At 52.9% G+C, this 21,259-nt stretch overlaps 1 protein-coding gene across 2 annotated transcripts; it reads right to left on the bottom strand.

Annotated features, from left to right (window-relative positions):
* Positions 1-2,252: 2,252 nt before the first annotated feature.
* Positions 2,253-8,347, bottom strand: ARL2 (ADP ribosylation factor like GTPase 2). 2 transcript variants are annotated; one of them, XM_021685018.2, is made up of 5 exons: positions 8,236-8,347; positions 5,280-5,390; positions 5,020-5,182; positions 3,239-3,319; positions 2,253-2,701 (listed from the first exon to the last, which is right to left on the bottom strand). In XM_021685018.2, the coding sequence occupies exons 1-5, from the start codon at positions 8,298-8,300 to the stop codon at positions 2,567-2,569; spliced, it is 555 nt and encodes a 184-aa protein (XP_021540693.1). In that variant the 5' UTR covers positions 8,301-8,347; the 3' UTR covers positions 2,253-2,566. The 2 variants fall into 2 exon arrangements, with proteins under 2 accessions (XP_021540693.1, XP_044775329.1); XM_044919394.1 differs by lacking the exon at positions 3,239-3,319.
* Between the last annotated feature and the right edge of the window lie 12,912 nt (positions 8,348-21,259).

The raw sequence follows: 21,259 nt of genomic DNA on the forward strand, positions 1-21,259 counted from the left end.
GAGGCTTAGATGGGGTGGCGGCCCCTTGAACAACACGCACCTCTAGAGACCCCTTTTAGACATCACTTCTTTTTTTTTTTTTAAAGATTTTTTTTAAATTTTATTTATTTGACAGAGAGAGACACAGCGAGAGAGGGAACACAAGCAGGGGGAGTGGGAGAGGGAGAAGCAGGCTCCCCGCAGAGCAGGGAGCCCGATGCGGGACTCGATCCCAGGACCCCGGGATCATGACCTGAGCCGAAGGCAGTCGCTTAACCAACTGAGCCACCCAGGCGCCCTAGACATCACCTCTGCTCTCTCAAGCTCTCCTGGCAAGACTGGCCCCAAGTCTTCTTCTTGCCCATCATTCCCTCCCTCCCTGACCCTGCAGCTCCCAATTCTCTCCATTTTCTCTTCTTTCGCCCTGTCCCCTCCAAGCCCATTCCTATCTAGATCAGTTTGTCCCCCGGCCTTCAGACACCAACTTCACTATTTCCATCACCAGGAGAAGCAAACAGAAGAGCCCTCTTAGCCGGCAGGAGGAGAGAGGAGAGCTGCAAATGCACAGCTGCCAATCTGGCTCCCCACATTCCCACCCCCACCGGGTTGACCACAGGACGCAGACTTGCTGCCACAGCTCAGATCCCCCATCCACAGGCCTTGGTAATGAGTATAACCTTGCTATTTCCTTGTCTCCAACCATGCAGAATTCACTCTTTAAATCAAGGATGCTGCTGACTAAGGGCCCCCAGGAGGACTTGACCCCTGGGGTGGCTCATCCGGATCAGTAGATGGCTGAGTTCCCGTTGATTGGATCTGCTTGAGCTCCTACCGGTTCAAATACTGAACATGATAGCTAACATTATACAATGACACACAAGACACTCACCCATTTGGTCCTTGTCCCGCCCTTTGCAGGTAGGTGCCTTATCTTTCCCCAGAGGGGGACACTGAGGCACAAACACGCGAGACACTTGTTCAGCATCATCCAGTGAGTGGCAGGGCTGGGCTTTGGCTTGGGAGCCTGGGTCTGTTCACTCACCGCAGGGCTTGGGTAGCACGGGGACGACACCGTCTGTCTTGCACAGAGGACAGGGCAGGCGGTTTTAATTTTCCACCTTGAAGGACAGTTTGTGTTCTAAGGTGGTTTACCCAATATCAATTTCCCTTCTTCTGTCTTAGAGCCCAGATTTTGCACACATCTGTACGTCTCCAGGAAGGGATCCTAGTGCTAGTTTAGGAGCAACTCTTGGCATCTCTTCCTCACCGTTTCCTTGGGAAAACGACTCTTTCCTCATTAGACACATTAGGCCTCCTCTCTCTGCCATCTGAGCTTTGAGCAGAGAGACAAAAACCTAGAATAGTATGGCATAGTGGTTAAATGTGCTGGGTCCAAATGCCAGCTTCCCTACTTCCTAGCTGGTGGCTTTGAGCAAAATGTGCTGGGTCCAAATGCCAGCTTCCCTACTTCCTAGCTGGTGGCTTTGAGCAAGTCACATAACCTCCCTCCCGGAGGCTCAGTTCCCCTATAGACGGGATCTGGAGAGTCTGTACTGTTCAGGGCTGTTCTTCAATGTGATGATACCGGGGAGTGCTTTGAACAGAACCCAACAGAGTAAGCAGCCCCCAGTAGGACCACAGCAGGGGGCCCTGTGAAAACACCCATCTGTCGGGTCACCTGCGGGGCAACCCTGCTTCAGAGAGCGCCTTAGTCTTCAGAGAAGGACCCTTCCGCGCTCTGCTCGGTTAGCAAGCCCTGCTTGACGCTCACGTCCTTACACCCGAGTCCTCTCCCCTCCCCACTTCCCAAGAGCCCTTGAGCTTCATTTCTCGGTCACATGGGTTCCACTGCTTGAGCCAGCGCTGCCTGCTGCCTGTGGGTTCCTGGCTACGGTGGGGAGTTGGGAGCTGAAATTCAGCCCGTATTCCCTTCAGCAAATCATGAGCCCTGATGTGGGGCTGTGTCCCTTCTTATTTACTGTTCTAGTGAACTGTCCACCCCCTTCCTCTACACAGAGAACTTCTACTTAGCCTTCCTGCCCAACGTCAATGTCACCTCCTCCGGGAAGTCTGCCAGGACCCTTCCAAACGGAATTAGTTGCAGCCCTGTCCCGTGCTTCTGTAACACTTCGTGTGTCCCTGTGACACAGCAGCAGTGAACCCTCTGACTGGAACGATCTGTCCCTTTCGGTGCCCTGCTACCCTGCGGGCTCCCGGGGGGCAGGTCTCGGAGAGCTGGGGAAGCAACAAATGACTCCACCAGGAACTGGGGCAAGGAACGGTTTATTCTCATGGCTGAGCAAAGGATGAGGCCCACAGCCTTGGTAGCAGCAGAGGCGGCCGCCTCCCGGGCCCGGCCCTCTCCTCTCCCTCCTCTCCGGACGGAGGCTGCGGGCGGGCTGCATCGGGAGCCAGGGCGGCAGCCCTCCAGCCACGGGAGCTGGCGGGCCACAGAGCGGCAGCTTTTGGCGCGGGGTTGGGGGTGTTCGCCAGGCTGGCTGACTCCCATTCCCCCAGGGATGGTGCCTGATGAGGGCTGGGGGCGGGGGCGGGGCTGGACTGTGAGGTGGGGGGCATCCGGAGCGCTTCAGTCGGCCGTGAAGATGCGGCTGGAAATGTCATCCAGGAGCCAGTCAATGCCGAGTAGGAGGTTCTCCCCGGTGACAGCGCTACAGCCCTGGATGCACCAGTGGTGGCTATGGATGGAGTCCAGCTCCAGGGCCTGGAAGGGCGGAAGAGGGGGGTGGGCCCCAGTGACCGCGGGCCCTGCCGCTCACAGCCCCTCCCCCCTCCCGGCTCTCCCCCCAGGGCCCCCAGAAGTCTCCTGGGGAAGTCTCCCTGGTGAAGATCTGTCAGGTCCTGGGGGCACCTGGGCTCTGGGTACACCACCACACCCCCCTTAGTAACAGCATAGCAACGTGGGCTCCTGAGCATCTGTTGTGCTCTGCGCCCCACAATCGTCCTCCCATCCATTCCTCCCAAGGCCCAGGGAGCCAGGGATTGCTGGCCAGTTTACTGAGGAGAACAACAATCCTGCCTCTCAAGTAGGAGGCAGGACACAATTTGGGGTCCCACAGGCCTGCGCTGAGATCCTGACTTGTCTGCTTAACTGGCCGAGTGACCTAGCTCTTCTCAGTCAACCTCCAGTGTCCACCACAGGTCCTGCCACGCGAGGAGCTAATACTTGCTTCTGAAGTAAGTTAACCAAGAAATGCGTGCCCGTTCTCCTCCATGGGCCTGTACTAAGGCCTGGACTCACCTCCTGGATGGCGTTAGAGGACAGCGCTCCGGGCAGGTCTTGCTTGTTGGCAAAGATGAGGAGGGTGGCTCCAGCCAGGCGCTGGGGGAGAGAAATGAGGGGGGGGGAGTGGGGGGCTCAGAGGGCAGCCCGGCCCCTCCTGTAATCACCCAAATTAGGTGGGGTCAGAGATCAGCCTGGAAAATCAGGGCAAGGCCCCGGGGTGGTATAAGAGGCCCAAGTCGGGTAGGGAGTGTGGACATGGCCTGTGAGTCCAGCCATACATGGGAGGGGGGGCAGGGAGGGAGCCCTAGGCTGGGGCCCAGCGGGCACCTCTCTTCTCCATGCCTCAGTTTCTTCCTCCATAAATGGGGAGGGGGTGATGGACAAGATGATTCCTGAGCCCTCTGGTTCTAGATTGTCCCATGTGATGACCCAACCTGTACAAAGAATGCAATCATCCCGGGGCCATAGGGTCTGCTGGGAGTGACCTTTCCCTCTTCCAAGGTCATGTAGCGCTTTCACTGTTCACTACCAGGCCTCACTCTCTGCCTCGGCTTCCGGTTACTTCCACATGTGTTCCTGACCGGGAGTCCCTCCAGGTAGGTAGGTGCATCTGGGCCTGATAAAGGGCCTCGAGGTGCCAGGCTGAGGGCTGAGCCCAGACAGCCATGATCTCATTGGACCTGCTTGGCACCCACTGGAGGTGGCTAGTGCTAGACCAGATGACCGCGTCCCTGTGTGCCCAGAACAGTCCTGTTTATGTCTGTTGTCCCTGTGTAATTATTAACAAGTCCCTCTTTTGTTCTTAAAAGTGACCTGGGCGGCACCTGGGTGGCTCAGTCTTGAGGCGTCTGCCTTCGGCTCAGGTCGTGATCCCGGGGTCCTGGGATCGAGTCCCACATCGGGCTCCCTGCCCCGCGGGAGTCCTCCTTCTCCCTCTCCCACTCCCCCTGCTTGTGTTCCTGCCCTCACTGTGTCTCTCTCTGTCAAATAAATAAATAAAATCTTTAAAAAAAAAAGAAAAAGTGACCTGGTTTTCAACTAGATGCAAGTGTAGTAACCCAGATCAAAACCTGGAACAGAAAAAGGGTATTAATGGAAAAACTGGTGAAACCTAAATAGAATCTGTAGTTAAGAGTAATTTGCCAATGTTCACTTCTTCGGTTTGACAAATGCACTGTGGTTACGTATAATGTTACCATCAGGGGAAGCAGGATGGAAAGTATATGGGGTATCTCTTCACTGTCTTTGCAACTTCTCTGTAAATCTAAAATTTTATTTAAAGGGAAGCGTTTGGGGCCAGATAGTAAGTTATAAGATCACCCTAATTCTAATGCCCACTGAGAAGTGAGGAAGTGGAGGTTCAGAGAGGTTAAGCATCTTGCCTGCGGTTACACAGCAAAGAGTCCAACTCCTGAGTCAGGATCCACTGCCTCCCAAAGCTTCACACACTGGCCTCGAGTCATCCTCCCTAAAGCCCCATTCAAGGTGCAGGACCTGAAGCTGAGGGTGCTGAAGAGCAGTGACATCAAAGGAACAGGACCCCAGGTCTCCATTCACAAAACGTCCTGCCCACAGCACTGTGGGGCTCCCTGGGACCAAGCGTAAGGGCGGTCTCTGCCTCGCCAAGGGTGCTGGGCACCTGGTGAGGCTCTGTGGAGCAGGAGACCCCGCCCCAGGTGGCCCTCAGGGCATCCGCTGAGGAAGGTGTTCACACATCCACGCATGGGCACCAAGCCTCGGGGCCCGGCTGCTGTTGGAAGCCTGGCTTCCCCTGCTTAGCCTGGCGCCCTGCCCACCTCCTCCACCAACAGGCTCTGTAGTTCCCGCTGGCAGTCCTGCATGCGCTGGCGGTCAGCGCTGTCCACCACCCAGATGAGGCCGTCCGTGCTCTCGAAGTAGTTCCGCCAGTAGGACCTCAGGGACTTCTGGCCGCCCACATCCCAGATGTTCAGCTTGAATCTGGGCGGGAAGGGGGGTGGCGAGAGGGTCAGCCTGGCCCCTCACCCGCGCTCCCTGCCCTGCGCCGGGGCCAGCCCACCACAGGGTCCCCGCTCACCCTCGGTGCTCCAGGGTCTTGATGTTGAAGCCCAGCGTCGGGGAGATGGTGTCAATGTCTTCCCCATTGAACTTCTTGAGAATGGTGGTTTTCCCAGCGTTGTCCAGGCCGCTGGAGCACAGCAGGTTAAGGGGAAGTCCCCGTGCTCTGCAGGGTGGTGACGTCATCCCAGTGCCCCTCTTTTAGGGGACGAGTCAGTTCCCACCAGGGAGCACATTAGTTGAGCACGCGCCTGACACACAATTTATTGGCCCACGCTCGATGGGAAAGGATCGAAGAGTGCTCATCTCTACCTAACCAAAGGTCCCGTAGTTTACAATATTTATCGAATGCTTACTATGTGCCGGGCCCTCTTCTGGTGCTGGGGGTACCCCAGAGCCTAAGTCCCCACCGTTGGGCAACTCCTATTCAAGTACAGAGACCATCGATAGAGTGCAAACAAATGAGAAAAAGGCACCGTCAGCTCCTGGGGAGTGTAAGAAATACAGCTAAGAGGCTTTCGGAGGGGGCCTCCACAGGAGCTTTCTTTAGCTCAGATAACTCTCTCAGGGTCTCGAGCTGAGACCCAAACTACAAGGAGGAGACAGCTTTCCAAAGGACTAAGGGAAGAGCCTTCTAAACAGTGGGAAGAGCAAGAGTAAGTATCTGGAGGGAGCCACCCTCACCTTTCTTTTTCTGGAATGTTCCAAACCCTTTGCTGCTAAGTGAGGGGGGGAGTTCAGCAGCTGGAAAGAACCCTCCTCCCCCCAATCCCATCCTTCTAACACTTAAGAAGGCTTGCAGCTGGGAGGGGGCCCAGGTGACTCAAACCAGTAGAATGAGGATGACAAAAGCTCTCCGGAGACCCAGACTTTGCCTCCGATACACCCCCCCACCTCCGAGCCCCATCATCCACTGGATCATTCCCATCAGCTGACAAGCTGGTGTCTCTCTCACCTTAGGAGAAGCAAACCACACCCTCTCTTGATCCCTTTATTTCCTTCCCTTTATAGCAAACCTCCTCAAAACCTCTCCATACTCACCCTCTCCCATTTCCGTCCTGCTCTTTCTTGAACCCATGAGACTTTTGCTCCCACTGTTTCCCTGAAACTGCTCTTGCCAAGGTCCCTAAAGACCTCACATTGTGCTCTGGCTGGGCAGTCCTCAGCCCCCCAGCTTCCTCTCCATCAGAAGCACCTGACGGAGTGGCCTGCCCCTTCCTCCACTCCCTTACCTGGTTCCCATCGCCCTGACCTCTTACCCAGGTACACCTCAGTTCTCCGTCCATACTCATCCCTTAGTCCTCTCACCCAGGATCACGGCTTCAAATACCATCTCTTTGCTGATGACTCCCAAATGCACACATCCCACCCAGCTGCTCCTCTGGACTCAGTCCCTCTATGCAGCTGCCCATCTGACACTTACAGGATGTCTCAGAGGCATCTTGCATGGCCAAACCCATCTTTCTGAACCTGCTCCCTGCCCCTTGCCCCATCTCAGCAAGTGGTTCCTCATTCTTTGCACTGCTCAGGCCAGAAACCTAGAAGTCAGGCTTGACTTCACTCTCCCTCTCACACTCGAGTCCAATCCAGCAGCGATACCTGCTGGGCCTCGGGTCAGAAGGTCCCCCAACTTCCATCACCCCACTGCTTCCGTCCTGGTCTATGCCACCATCCCATCTCGCCTGTAGTGCAGCAACTACTCTCTGATCCCGCTTCCCCTCGGCAATTCTCATTTTAAGGAAAATCCAAGAACAAAAAGGCCCTACATGAGGTGGCTCTTCTGTCCCCGCTCTGTCCTAATCTCCTTGCACACTCTCTCCAGCCACACGGCCCTCCTTGACATTCCTTTAACACACCAGCTGAGTTCCTCCTTCCAGACCTTGCACTTGCTGTTCCTTTCGCTTAAACAAATTTCCCCAGGTATCTACATGGTTCATCCCTCACCTCCTAGTCTTTACTCAACTGTCACTTTCTCAGTGTGGCCTTCTTTGACCTTGTTTAAACTGCATTCTTCTTAATGCATCCTATACATTTTACCTATTTGCTTTGTTAATATCTTTCTCCCCACAGCATTATAGACCGTCCATGACGGTTAAGGATCTGTTTTGCTGTTTTACCGCAGCCCCTAGGACAGTGCCGAGCACACAGTAGGCACTCAATAAATATTTAATTGGATGAGTGAATTCTCTGTGCCTTTCTCTGACCTCTTTAAAACAGACATGATGTGAATATTGTAAAGTTATCTGCGCACTTAAATGTCTTCTCTGCCCTGCTAGGGGAGCTCCGGGTGAGACCCGCCCCCTCTGGGATCGCAGAGTCCCGATCGGGCCTGGCACAGAGGAGGGGGAAAGAGTGCAGACGCCCGCTAACGGGACTCAGAGGGTCCGTGGGGCCCTTGGGCCACAAGCCGACAGTCGCCGTTGGGGGGGGGATACCGACCGGCCGTGCGGTCAGAGACGAGAAACTGGACACACGGGAAAAACACCCCGCGCGGTCTACACCCGCCTCCCCTAGGAGCCCAGGGCGGGGCTCGCACGCCCCCGAGATTCCGACCTTGAGGGCGGGGCCGGGGCCTGGCACCCTCGGATGGGGGGAGGAAGGTCAGAGGGGGGGAGGAAGGTCAGAGGCAGGGAGGACAGCGGCCTCACGCTCGAGCCAGTGACATCCGAGTCGCCTCCGGGACCCCCTCCCTCCCTACATAGGGACATCCGGTCGGGCCGCTGCGCCTTTAGGCCCTCACCTTTAGCCTTGGGGACGGAGTCCCCCCCCCCCCGCCCCGAGCCAGTGGTACGGCCTCCTCCCGGCCCCCCGCCGGGGCGATTGGTAGGGCCCACGTGCGTGACGCACAATGGGCAGTTGGTACGCGCCGGCCGCGCACCCCGCGCCCGGTAGGGGGCGCCTGGCACCAACTGCCCGATGGGGAGCCCCCCCCCCGCCCCCCGCTACCCTCGCGGCTCCGGCGTCTGGGAGGATACAGCATGAGCAGTCGCAGCTCCCGCTCTTTCTGCTTCATCTTCTTCAGAATGGTCAGAAGCCCCATGGTCCCTGTAGCCCCCTCCCGGCCGCCGTTTCTTCCTAGTCCCGGGACCCCTCTCCCTGCTCCTATTGGCTATCACGCCCACCGACAGCGCAGCCTATTGGCAGGCCTCTCGTTTGGTCCCGCCCTCCTCCCACGTGACCGCGAAGCTGCCCGGAGGTGCCCCTGAGATGGTCCCTCTAGCGGCGCTGGGGGCTTCTGCGGGGCCACCAGCGTTAACTCTTCGCTTCCCGAGGGTTTGGGGGACGAGGGTACCGCCATTCCTTCCTCCCCAGGAACCTAGGCTCGGCTGGGAACGGAAACCCGGATTGTGTCTTGGCTGCATGGGAGTAGGAGTTCTGACTCGGGAGTCGAAATCCAGAGCCCCAAGGAGGTTGACAAGCTCGTTCGGGGCCCCGTTCCCCGGAAACATGGTCCAGATCCTGCTCGTCGTGGACCTCGGCATCATCCTCAACCTGCCAGTTAGAGGGCCTCCCCCTTTCCCTGTCTCCTGGACTCGTCGGGGGTGGGCCGGGGATTCTTCATCGCGGGCGAAAATGCCCCCTAGGGGCCGTTTCGAAATGTGCGGGGACATTTTTGGGTTGTCCCAATTGCAAGGTACAGTCCCTGTCGTTTTGAAGGTAGGGGGCAGACCCGCGCAAAGAATTGTCCCGCCCAGGATGCCCGTCGTTTCTCCGTTGAGAAGCACTGTTTTTCATTTTGCCAGTGAGAATATTGAGGTGCACATGACGCTTACACTGTGACTGGCATATAGTACGTACTCATTAAATATTTGTTGTTGAATGAATGACTTCGTCCAAGAGTTTGGTTCTTTACCTCAGCGCTCAAGTCCTGAAGAAGTGAAGAGAATGAGGGCAGGGACTAGGTAAATTGTAAACTCAGAAGGGGGGAGCTAAGCTTATTGTCTTACATTGAGCCCTACCCCCAGCCCACTACCAGGGTAAATGTGAGTAGACAACACAGAGCGGGCTTTCTCTCCTGCTTGGGAAAGAACAGTCCCTCACCAGCTGAAGATAATGGCTGATTTCTGTGAATTGTTTACAAAGCACTCCACGTTTTCTACTTCATCCTCCCACCAACCTGGGGAGGTTTGTTTCCTTTTTGTAGATGTGACAGTGAAGTCCAGAGAATTTAAAAGGAGCTTGGGCAGCAGTTGAAACTCAGGTCTGGTTGACAGTAAAATGCCCTGTTTTTCCGGGGCTCTCCATAGGGTTGGTCTAGAGAGGGAGAAGTCTGGAGCAAGCCTGAGCTTCCAGTCCTGCAGAAGAAGGTTGTGGACAGATGAGGGCTGGACAGAACAGGGTGCCTGGCTGAGCCCCCTGGGTCAGTACAGTTTACCTTCCACCAAGCACACGCAAGGGAAGAAAGTGAGCCTAACTCCTATTCAAAGTCTTTGAGACACAACTAAGATCACAAGATGCCTGCCATCCTGCCTCCCTGAATCTGTGCTTCAGAAATTCCAGCACCAGCACGTGAACGTGTATGACAAGGAAGTTCACTGTGGCAGGGTTTGGAACAACAAGACATGGGAAAAAATCTAAGTGCCTTCAGTGGGAATCAGTTACCTAAGCTGGGGTACACCTGTGTGGTGGATCCCATGAAGATTTTGAGAAGGGCGAGATGAAGCATAATGTACCTGCATGGAAAGATGTCATGCCATGTTAAGTGAAAAAAAAATTTTTTTTTTTCAATGCCATTTTATTTTTTTATTTTTTATTTTTTTTAAGATTTTATTTTATTTATTTATTTATTTTTAATTTTTTTTTAAAGATTTTATTTATTTATTTGAGAGAGAGAGAATGAGAGACAGAGAGCATGAGGGGGAGGAGGGTCAAAGGGAGAAGCAGACTCCCTGCTGAGCAGGGAGCCCGATGCGGGACTCGATCCCGGGACTCCAGGATCATGACCTGAGCCGAAGGCAGTCGCTTAACCAACTGAGCCACCCAGGCGCCCCTTTATTTATTTTTTTGACAGAGAGAGACACAGCGAGAGAGGGAACACAAGCAGGGGGAGTGGGAGAGGGAGAGAGAGAAGCAGGCTTCCCGCTGAGCAGGGAGCCCGATGCGGGGCTCGATCCCAGGACACTGGGATCATGACCTGAGCCGAAGGCAGACGCTTAACGACTGAGCCACCCAGGTGCCCCTTCAATGCCATTTTAATATTAAAAATAACAGTAAGAACAATGACCCATGAAACAATGTTTTCCTACAGGATGCAGCCCCTTAAGCAGAATGTGAAACTACTTTAGTGTCACAAATTAGTTGAGCTGTATGAAATCGCCCATGTTTTACCGTTTTGACTACAAAGATGTCAGTTTCATATGGTTCAGCCTAGCAGCATTAGCAAAAAAAATTACATGGAATGAACACACTAGACAATATCGCTGCCTTGGAGTAAAGGTAAGTCATGTTTGTCGGAAAATCCAGATATTTATTTATTTATTTTAAAGATTTTATTAAAATATTTGAGAGAGAGAGTGAGAGAGGGCATGAGAGGGGAGAGGGTCAGAGGGCGAAGCAGACTCCCTGCTGTGCAAGGAGCCTGATGCGGGACTCAATCCTAGGACTCCAGAATCATGACCTGAGCCAAAGGCATTTGCTTAACCAACTGAGCCACCCAGGCGCCCCCAAAATCCAGATATTTATATGTACATGTGTACTTCTTAGTGAGAGTCCTAGTCATGAAAGTTTGAAAATCACTGCAATTCAACTGTTAACTCTGGAGTAGGTTTGAGGGAAACTTAAAACCATTACCTTAAGCACATCTGGATTGTTTTACTTTATGACTACCACTAGTACTGAAATCCTTGTTTAAATGTCAGGATGAAAGCCCTGCCCTGTGCAAAGCTGTTGTAGCTTCCCACGGGCCACAGGGTAGGATTGTAATGGATAGCAATAAAAAAAACAAAAACCTGGGAGCTCTGTGAAATAGTAGGCCAGGATGTAACTGTATTTAACCTTTTTTTTTTTTTTTTTTAAGATTTTACTCATTTATTTGTCAGAGAGAGAGAGCGTGGGCACAAGCAGGGGGAGCGGCAGGCAGAGGGAGAAGCAGACTCCCCGCTGCGCAAGGAGCCCGATGTGGGGCTTGATCCCAGGACCCTGGGATCATGACCTGAGCCCATGGCAGACGCTTAACCGACTGAGCCACCCAGGCAGCCCTGTATTTAACTTTTGAATAATAATTGCCTGGGGGCGCCTAGGTGGTTCGGTCAGTTAAGCATTGGACAATTGGTTTGGGTTCCTGTCATGATCTCAGTATATAGTCTGCTTGAGATTCTTTCCCTCTCCCTCCTCCTCTGCCCCCCCCACCTCGCATGTTCTCTCTCTTGCTCTCTCTCTAAAATAAATAATAAATAAAATCTTAAAAAAATAATAATTGCCTATAGCTAGAAATCTAGACTGGAGGGTGGAGAGGAGGGGCAGAGGGCTTTTAAAGACAAGGGCAGGGGCCTGGTGAGTGACAGGCAGTATTTTCATTTGCCTTATTGAGAGGAAGAAAGGGTGCTCTTAAGGAAGTAAAATCTTTAGGGAATACCTTTGGAAGAAAACTGGAAAGATCTCTAGAGCTGTAGCTATATATAACTGTGAATATGTATATATTCACGAGAGAGAATCGGGAAATTGAAATACCAAATCCTGTCAGCTGTGAAACCTGCTGTTGAAGGGAGAGTTTCTGGAGGCTAAGTAAGTGGATTGTAGCTGGAGGACAGAGTTCTAGATGCCTTTTAAAAAGGCATGCGTGTTTACCCAATGTCTGGGGAGGAAATTTTCGCATTTTAATTTTTAATTGTAAGTGGTGTAGCCTTTTTGAGTCAGCAATACATTTCATGTATCACCTTTATAATCATAAAAGTAACAACTCTTTTTATCCCGGAACAACAGCAAGCCGGGGAAAAGACCCCGCCTGAATCAAATTGCTGGTCATTAAGCACTGGCAAGAACCATACCTAGGTATCCTATTTATTTATTTGTGTATATAAATATTTATTTTTAAGCTTGTCCTAGATGAATTTTCTATTTGATTCTTCTAAAGTATAATGTTCATGGACGTTGTTTAAAGTTACAGTTTTGGTAAAAGGAAGCCTGTTTTTCTCTGGTGAGACCCATCTGTGGAGCACCAGCACATGACAGAAGCACTAACCAGCACTTGGTGGCAGCATACCCAAGTGTAGGCTTTGTCCTACTAATCAGTAAACAAAGAACTGGAAGCTTGAGTGTGTGCAACCTAATCCCTGGAATGGCCACGGCCTCCAGACCACAGTTCTGCCCTGGCCTGTTCTAGTACTCCCCACCCCTGATCTTCCTGTAAACCGTAAGGATCCAGGAAAAGCCCTGTCCCCAGTGGGTGTGTACGAGGTGCCGGCCACAGCCAGAGTGTTCATGCGTCCTCATTCCAGGCCTTAGCCCAGCTGCCTCATGTGGGAGGCAGAGGAGGTATCTTCTCCAACTTACAGATGACAAAACAAGCTGTTTGCGCACACCTTCATCATCCATCCAAGGGCACATGACATCCTCAGGCTTTTCCAGAACCTTCGGAGTGGGGAAGGGGCTTGAGAACCTGAGCTCTTCCAACAAACACATTCACCTCACCTGTGCCTGTGGGCTTCTCGTTGCCACGGCGCCTGGCGGGGTGCACGGGCTGGCGGGGTGCACAGTGGCTGTGCCTTAGCTCGGCCACCTGAGGGGCAGGTTCTGCTCTTCTCCTTACTTGACGCAGGAGCCAGGGAGGGGCTCCACCCGCCCCATCACTACCACAGCCTCTCCCTCCCACCATTTTCCTGTTCCTTCTCCCCAAGGCAGAGGGACGTTTTTATCCTGTGCTCAGATTTTGTCCCTCCTCTGCTCAAAGCCCTGCCCTGTCTGCTGGGTGCTCCCTGTATCTCCCAGAGTTAGAGCCCGAGGTCTCCGGCAGCTCGTAAGGCCTGTATGAATGGCCCACGAGGCTCTCTCCCCCATCACCTACTCCTCCCCCTCCACCTACGAATCCCCCAACACACTGGCACGTTCCCACTGCCCCTAACCCACACTTCCGGGTCACCTCCCTCTCTTCTATTCTTTGCTCAAATACCCAATGTCTCAAAAAAAAAAAAATTTTTTTTTTGTTCGAATGTCTCACTGAGGCTCACCCTGACTGTGCTGCACCATGGTGGGGGGGGGTGCCCAGGTTTTAATCTGAAACCCCTTAATCCCCCACCCACATTCCCTAAATCCTTTACTTTGCTCTGTATTCCCCCATGACACTTAAGGCCTTCTGCAGCCTCTATAATTCCTTTATGTTGTTACATTTATCCTCCCCCACCCCTCCATCCACCCTTGGATGAAAGCTTCAAAGGGCAGGGATCTGGATTTCTTTCCCCCAGTTTTATCGCAAAAGAATTGACCTACGTCACTGTATCAGTTTAAGGTGTACAGCATGATGGTTTCATTTAAGTATGTGGTGAAATGATTGCTGCAATAGGTTTAGCTAATATCCATCTTCTCATGTAAATACAGTAAAGGAGAAAAAAAGGAAAAAAAATTCTTGTGATGAGAACCCTTAGGATTTATTCTCTTAACTTTCCTATACCTCGTGCAGCACTGTTAGCTATGGGCCTGGGGTCACACATTACGTCCCCAGTACTTAGTTATCTTGCAACTGGAAGTTGGTATCTTTGGACAACCTTCCTCCCTCTCCCCCTCCCCGATTATCCACCTCTGGTGTTAAATCTGGATTCTTTTTTAAATACTTATTTTATTTTATTTTATTTTATTTTTAAAGGTTTTATTTATTTGAGAGAGAGAGAATGAAAGAGAGAGCACATGAGAGGGGGGAGGGTCAGAGGGAGAAGCAGACTCCCCGCCGAGCAGGGAGCCCGATGCGGGACTCGATCCAGGGACTCCAGGATCATGACCTGAGCCGAAGGCAGTTGCTTAACCAACTGAGCCACCCAGGCACCCTTAATACTTTTTTTAAAAAAAGATTTTATTTATTTATTTGAGAGAGAGAGCATGAGTCGGGGGTGGAGAAGGGGAGGGCAGAGGAAGAGGGATAAGCAGACTCCCTGCTGAGCAGAGAGCCCAACTTGGAACCTGGGATCATGACCTGAGCCAAGGCAGATGCTTAACCCACTGAGCCACCCAGGCGCCCATATATATTTTTTTTTCTTTAATCAGATGTCTCCCAGCACCTAGAGCAGGGCCTGCCACGTAGTGGATGCTCAGTAAATATCTGTTGAGTAAAGGGGACAGAGGCAGAGGGTCTGTTAACTGCTTCCTAGCAGCTCACTCAGCCAGAAAGCAGCTGAGCCCTGTCGGCCTTATTCTTAACCATTAGGCTTCTCGGCCTCCAGACCTTGGTTGCTGAGGTCCCCCAGAGGCCAACTCCCAGAGCGGCCCACACTGAAAAGGGCGTCTCCTGGGCACCCGGGGAGCTGAGGCCTAGAGTGGGAGTCAGGCAGGTGGCAGTACCAGGAGAGGGCCCAGACCTCCCGAGCCCACGTACCCACCCTCAGTTCAGTGTCCCCTTGTCTGATAGAAAGCCCCCTCTGTTCTCTTAAATGGCACAGACTCCCCAGGCTGCAAGGTGTCCATCTCCCAGAAAGCCTCAGGCCAGCCCCAGCCTCCAGCCACAGCAAGAGGGGCCCTGAAAGGTGAGTTGTCACATTCTTTCACGTTACATATGAGAAAACTGAGCCCCAGAGAGGGCACAAGCCTGCCTGAGGCCCTGTGCTTGGTAGCACGTGAGCTACCGGTAGATCCAGTTTTCCTGGGACCCTTTCCTAGGCTTTCTTCTGCATGGGGACCCCCTTCAGCTTCAGGACCCCTGGCCCGGGACCTGTGGGAGGCCCCATCCTCATGGGTACTTCACCGTGGGTCAGCAGTCTTTCCCTTGCAGACCCACAGCGGGTTTCCTCCACAGGAAGGAGGAACGTTCCCCATCTGCCTGAGGGTGCTCTGTGTCCTCATTATTTCTGCTCCAGAGCCAGAAGCCCTGAGCTGGATCAAGAAGAGCACGATGGTAAAAGCCTGCTGGGGCTGTGGCAGAACCTGTCAGCCGGATTCTGCCATCTCCTTGCACTTGGCCAAGTCCCCTTCTCTCGCCGAACCTTACTTTCCCCACCCATAAAGCAAGGAGACCGGATGGACAATCTCCAGAATCTTCTGACCACGACTTATGGCCAAGCTGCCTTGCCAAAGCTCTTGGCACCCTTGGTACAGTACTTGGGATGGGTCAGCCAAGGCAAGTGCTCTCTTGTCTCTTGCTTGGGGGACATTGGCCATGCTGAGTTGGGCTTGTATATCCCACCCACTTCCGCCCTCCAGGCTCTGGCTCATGACCCTGCCCCACTAGCCTCAGAGCAAGGCCTTCCTGGTGTCCAGCACCAAAGATAAAATGAGGGAGAGCCATTTGGGGAGTGGAGAGGCTCCCTCAAAGGCCAGGGTGACAGCCCTTCCTCTCTAGTGTCTAGGATCTTAGCAGGGTCCCCAGCATGGGCCTCTCTGCTATGTGCAGAAGGCAGAGGAGATGTGACAAGGGAGAGCCAGCCAGGGACGCTGGGACAAGAGGGAACTTGCTGGTGACTGCTTGCTTGCTTTCTCTCTCTTTTTTTTTAACATTTTCTTTTCATTTATTTTGAGAGAGAGAATGTGGGCAGAGGGAGGGGCAGAGGGAAAAAGAGGGAGAGAGAGAATCTCAAGTAGAATCCACACTAAGCTCAGAGCCCGACGAGGTGCTCGATCCCAGGACCCTGAGATCATGACCTGAGCCGAAATCAAGAGTCAGACACTTAACCCATTGAGCCACCCAGGTGCCCCTGGTGACTGCTTTCCATCCGTGGTTTCTGTCATCATGACAGCGCTGGCAAAGCAAGGGTATTGTCCCCATTTTACAGACAAGGAAACTGAGGCCCAGAGAAACCATGGGCCGTGTCTAAGGTCACACAGCTGGAAGTGGCAGAGCAGGGATTTGAACCCTAGCCTGTCTGGGACTTGGACCACCTGGAAAATCCAGGAGCTGCAGTCACCAGGGCCACATCCTGCGAAGCCCTGGGAGGTTTGCTGACTCTAGCGCTCAGCTGTTAATTATTTATACTCCCTGCCCACTCCCAAAAGTTTGAGTCTGCTTCCGGGAAAGACGTGTATGTTCAAGGAACAGAAAATCAGAAGCACAAAGCTTTGGGGGCAGCAGAGGGCCCAGCAGGACGAGGGCTGGGCACCCTGCCCCAGCTCCCACTGATAGCTGAGCAGTGAAAGCGTCACTGAGCCCTGGTGAAGTCACCCAGTTCCTGGGAAGCCCGGCTATTTGCAGATTGCAGCTGGGATGAGTGTTCACAGGGTGCTGTGCTGAAGTGAAAGTCAGTCTTTTCCTCCCTCAGCCCTGGGGAGTCCCCACGATGTCGCTGCCCTAGTCCCTGCCCAGCATTCGGTTCATTTGGAATCTTTCCCTCAGCAGGCCTCCGCTTTTCCACCCATGGGTCCCTGTGAAGCAAAGGAAAGAGAGGGTGTAGGGTTGGTGTCAGACGTGGGGGCATGGAGTCCATCCCACCTGGTGAATGTGACTCCACCAAGGGATGCATCTCTAGCAGCAGCTTCCTCATGTCTGAATCTGAGCCAAGGTGGTGGCGTCAGCCCAGTATCTGTTACCCCTTCTCCCGCCAACAGCCCTATGGGGGTTGCCCTTCCCTCACCCCCAGTCCCTAGAGTTAAAACAGGGCTGACCCCTTCTCCTGAGCTCCAGGATGGGCCTGAGACCCCTGCCTGGCCTATCTTACTTTATCTCCTGGCCACAGTGACTGATGTCAGGAATAGCCACGTGACTTAAGCCAAACCAAGTCCTGGCCCTTTGTGGGAGCCTCTGGGAAAGTGGCGGGGGGTGGAGGGATGCGCCCTCCTCGTGGCCATCTTACTAGAAGAGTGAGGGTGAGACGCTCGCTCCTGATGACATAGTTTGGGCATCATGATCCAGCTGTGCCTAAAGCTGTTACGCTCTAGACTTGCCAGTAACTTAAGCTTGAGTTAGATCATTTAGAAAACTAAGAATGCAGAGAATCCTAATTTCCCATCTGTTATTAATAGTCCTTTAGAAGCATGAGAAATTTTGAACAACTGACATCAAATATTAAGTGCTGCTGCTTACACGTGGACAGCAACACTTTTTTTTTCCACTAAAAAGGTATTTCATTAGGAAAAAAAAAATCTCATCCCTCATGTACTCCACCTTTTTTTCTTTTTTTTTTAAGATTTTTTATTTGAGAGAGAGAGAGAGAGAGAAGGAGCAGGGGGAGGGGCAGAAGCAGACTCCCCGCTGTGCAGGGAGCCTGATGACGACGACGTGGGGCTCCATCCCAAGACTCTGACTCTGGGATCGTGACTTGAACCGAAGGCAGACGTTTAACCGACTGAGCCACCCAGGTGCCCCTCCACCATTTTTTTCTTAAAATACATAATAATAATGAACTAAAATACAAGCCTTTGGTTATGTGAACAAAAATTTCTCAGATATTTATTGAGTGCCTTCATTAAAAGTTGAACCAATGTTTATGTGCCAGGCACTGTGCTAAGCCCTTTACATATATGACTTCATCAAATCCTTATATTATTATGCCCACTTTACAGAAGAGGCAGAAAGAGTCAAGTGACTTGCCCGAGATTAAGTTCCAGGCCCCAGGATGGAGCCTGCCCATCCTTCAGTGTCCTCGCTAAAGAGTTTCTTCTTTGGAGGACCTTCTCTGATCTCCCCAGTAGGAAGTGCCCTCTGCTGCCACGGACTCCCCACCCAGGCCTGCCAGCCAGCTGATGTGCTGGGTGTGAGTCTCACACCCTGGGCGGGGTGTGAACTGGTGTGGGCCGAGGCTTCGCTCCCACGCAGGTCCATCCACAGTTGCAAGTGGGAAGTCTATAGCCAGCCTCAGCCCCGTCTGCAGCCACTTGGTCTCTTTCTCTGCTATCCCGAGAAGACCAGGCCTCAAGTGAGGGGTGTGCACGGTGGGAGGTGGGGGAGACCTAGACAGAGGGTCTTCATGCCTGGACAACTGGAGACCCCTAGCATCTCTCCAAGCCCGTAAGGTGTGGGAAGGAACTGGGACAGGGCTTCTCCCAAACCAGCTGTGTGACTGTATCCTCCCTGTGCTTCAGTTTCCTCGCTGGTAAAATGAGGAGGTTGGTTGAGGAGAGCCCCCCCCCAGGAATCCAAGGCAGGTCCTGTGGGAATGAGTAAAGCAGAAGTTTCTTTACTCGTCCAGGAAGCTTTTGGGGTTTCTGGCAAGCTGTCTGCTGGACTTGCATTCATTCATTCATCAGTTGATCACCCCTTATGTGGAGGCAGTGTTTGATACTTTGGAGAGTAAGACAGGAAACGACCCCGTTGCCCAAGAGCTCACTCTGTAGCTCTGGTTTGGGGAGGCCTCCCAGCCTCCCCCTGCAGGGGCTGCAGGCTTCGAACTAGAGGATCAGGCCCTCCCGCCCGGCTGTGGACGAGGACTCAGGGCTCGGAGGAGAGAGGTGTGTCCTCCCTCTAGCTCTGCCCCCTCCCTCCAGGCCACCTGGGCTCTCTGGGCATTAGTCTCTTTCCCTTCTAAGTAGGAGGTTGCCCTGGAGGACCCGGAAGTCTGCCCTGCCGGCCTGGGAGGGCGTCCACCTCTTGGGGAAGCCACGCACAGCCATTCGTGGTTAAACATTACCCATTCTGTGTCCCTCATCCCTGACACGGCTCAGGGAGAGCCAGCCATAAGCGCTGCCTTCTTCAGACTTCCTCCAGGGCTGTGGCCTCCTGAGAGAGGCCACAGGCACACTTGCTGACTGTCTCTTTTCCACCCCAAGCTAGGGTCTGCAGAGGGAAAGACTGGGGGTCCAGGTCTGGGGCGTAGCCACTGCCCCCCTACCCCACAGATTTTTTTTTTTCTTGGTTACATCACATGTGTGGCTTTCCCAGATCCTTCCCTGTGGAGCTCATGGACTGGCTTAATGAGCCCCTTAGGTGCCCGCCTCAGGCAAGATGACCTGGCCCTCTTGGTTTCTGAGGAACAAAAATCATCCAGAGACATCGAGGCAGCCTCCCTGCATGCGGTGCCCCACTTCAGCCTCTGCTCCCGACCCCTTTCAAGCAAGGAGGGCCAGACCCAGCTGTCATGCCCATCCCCCCCTCGCCTGGGCATTTACAATTAGGAGGCTTCATTAATCCCGGGTTCCCATAAATCTCACCAAGGGGAACGGATTCTAGCGGGATAGCACTTTACCATATGCAGAGAGCTTTCTTCTCAGCTCATTCTTTTCCATCTTCAAAGCAACTTTGTAAAATAGGTATGATCTCATTGTCATCTACAGCGTACGTATGACAATGTTGAGGCCGCATCGACCTTTGAGTGCCAAGTATCAGAGTCGCGTCTGACTCTAAAGCCCAGACTGGTTTCATGCCCAATTCTAGGCAGAGCAGGGGTGGCCACTCCCCCAGCCCCGCTCAAGGCACACATCACTAATCAATCACAGCACGGCAGATGCTGCGACTCATCTGCCCTGCTCTTTTCTAAGAAGCTCTGAGGCAGCTGTGAACCCCTCAACACCGCACTGCAGGACACCATTACCTATCAGAAGATCCCATCTACACTATTTGCCATTCCTGTGATCCCACACCATCAGCCTTGAGCCCTCAGGACTCAGATACAATCCGAGGTGCTCTAGTCACCAGACCACGGGACCCTGGGCACCGCACATCAGTTGCCATGCTGTTCTCGGACCGGGGTTCCTGGCTCCTCTGTCCCCAGACAGATGTCCTTTCCGTGCACGGTCTCCCTTAGAGATACAACAACCGTGCAGGTTTGCCTGAGGCTTCTGGGTTTGCTAAGTCTTTAATAGAAGTATTTATTAGGAAACACTTCAGGAATGCCTGGGTGGCTCAGTCGGTTAAGCGTCTGCCTTCGGCTCGGGTCATGATGCCAAGGTTCGGGGGTCGAGTCCTGCATCGCGATCCTTGCTCAGTGGGACACCTGCTACTCCCTCTGTCTGCCTCTCTCTCTCTCTCTGACAAAAAAATAAAAAATCTTAAAAAAAAAAAGGAAACAGGTATACGCCAACATGTAGGTAATAATATTATCAGAGTGTTTAAGCCACAGGACACCACAGACACTGAAATCCCTGTGTATCGGTGCACCCCCGTCACCACATTCTGAATTTCATGTTTCTCATTCCCATGCACATTTTTATACTTTTATTACATATTTGCGTACCCATATGATTCAACCTTACAGAAATGGTGTTGTTCAGATCTTGTTGCAGCTTGTGATTTTCAAACAACTGGACGTGACGAACTCTCAGGCATGATGCTCAGTGCAGCTCTGAATCGCCCAGCAGATCAGAGTTGCAAGTAGTTGTCGAACTGTTCCTCTGTACCAGGCATGGTTGCGGGTGCCTTGCCCGCCTCACTGCATTTCACGTTTCTGACAGAATTATTTTTATCCCCCCTTTATAGATTTGAAAACAAAGGCACAGAAAGGTGAAATTATTTTTTTTTAAATTGTATTTTTTTATTTGAGAGAGCGAGCGAGAGAGCAGAAGCAGGGGGAGCAGCAGGCAGAGGGAGAGGGAGAAGCAGGCTCCCCGCTGAGCAAGGAGCCCGATGTGGGGCTCGATCCCAGGACCCCGAGATCATGACCTGAGGCAGACGCTTAATCAGCTGAGCCCCCCAGGCTCCCCAGAAAGGTGAAATTATGTCCCCAAGTCACATAGCTTGGAGGCTGTTCTCCTAACCGCTAGACACCGCTCCCTCTACTTCTGCGTGGTCTGTTGAATGAAAACACAGTAATTTATCCATCTGTTCTCCTATTTAAGGGCCACTGCTTATTTTTGCACACTTGCCTCAACATTGGTCTCCGAGGGTTTGGGGGGTGGTTGTATTATCTTGCTTGGTTCCTCCGTGAAGCTCTGAGTAGCTACTTGTCCCATCCCCCTACACCCATTAGAGATGAGGAAACTAAGACTCAGAGAGGA

Source organism: Neomonachus schauinslandi, chromosome 11 (genome assembly GCF_002201575.2).
Source record: "Neomonachus schauinslandi chromosome 11, ASM220157v2, whole genome shotgun sequence".
Lineage (NCBI taxonomy): Eukaryota > Metazoa > Chordata > Mammalia > Carnivora > Phocidae > Neomonachus > Neomonachus schauinslandi.

Excerpts from the sequence above, each read along its gene's own strand:
- ARL2 (XM_021685018.2), bottom strand. The coding sequence starts at position 8,300 with ATGGGGCTTCTGACCATTCTGAAGAAGATGAAGCAGAAAGAGCGGGAG. Across the intron at positions 5,391-8,235 it reads GAGCTGCGACTGCTCATGCT|CGGCCTGGACAACGCTGGGA; the intron begins GTATCCTCCCAG and ends GCTGTGCTCCAG. Across the intron at positions 5,183-5,279 it reads AAGACCCTGGAGCACCGAGG|ATTCAAGCTGAACATCTGGG; the intron begins GTGAGCGGGGAC and ends CTTCCCGCCCAG.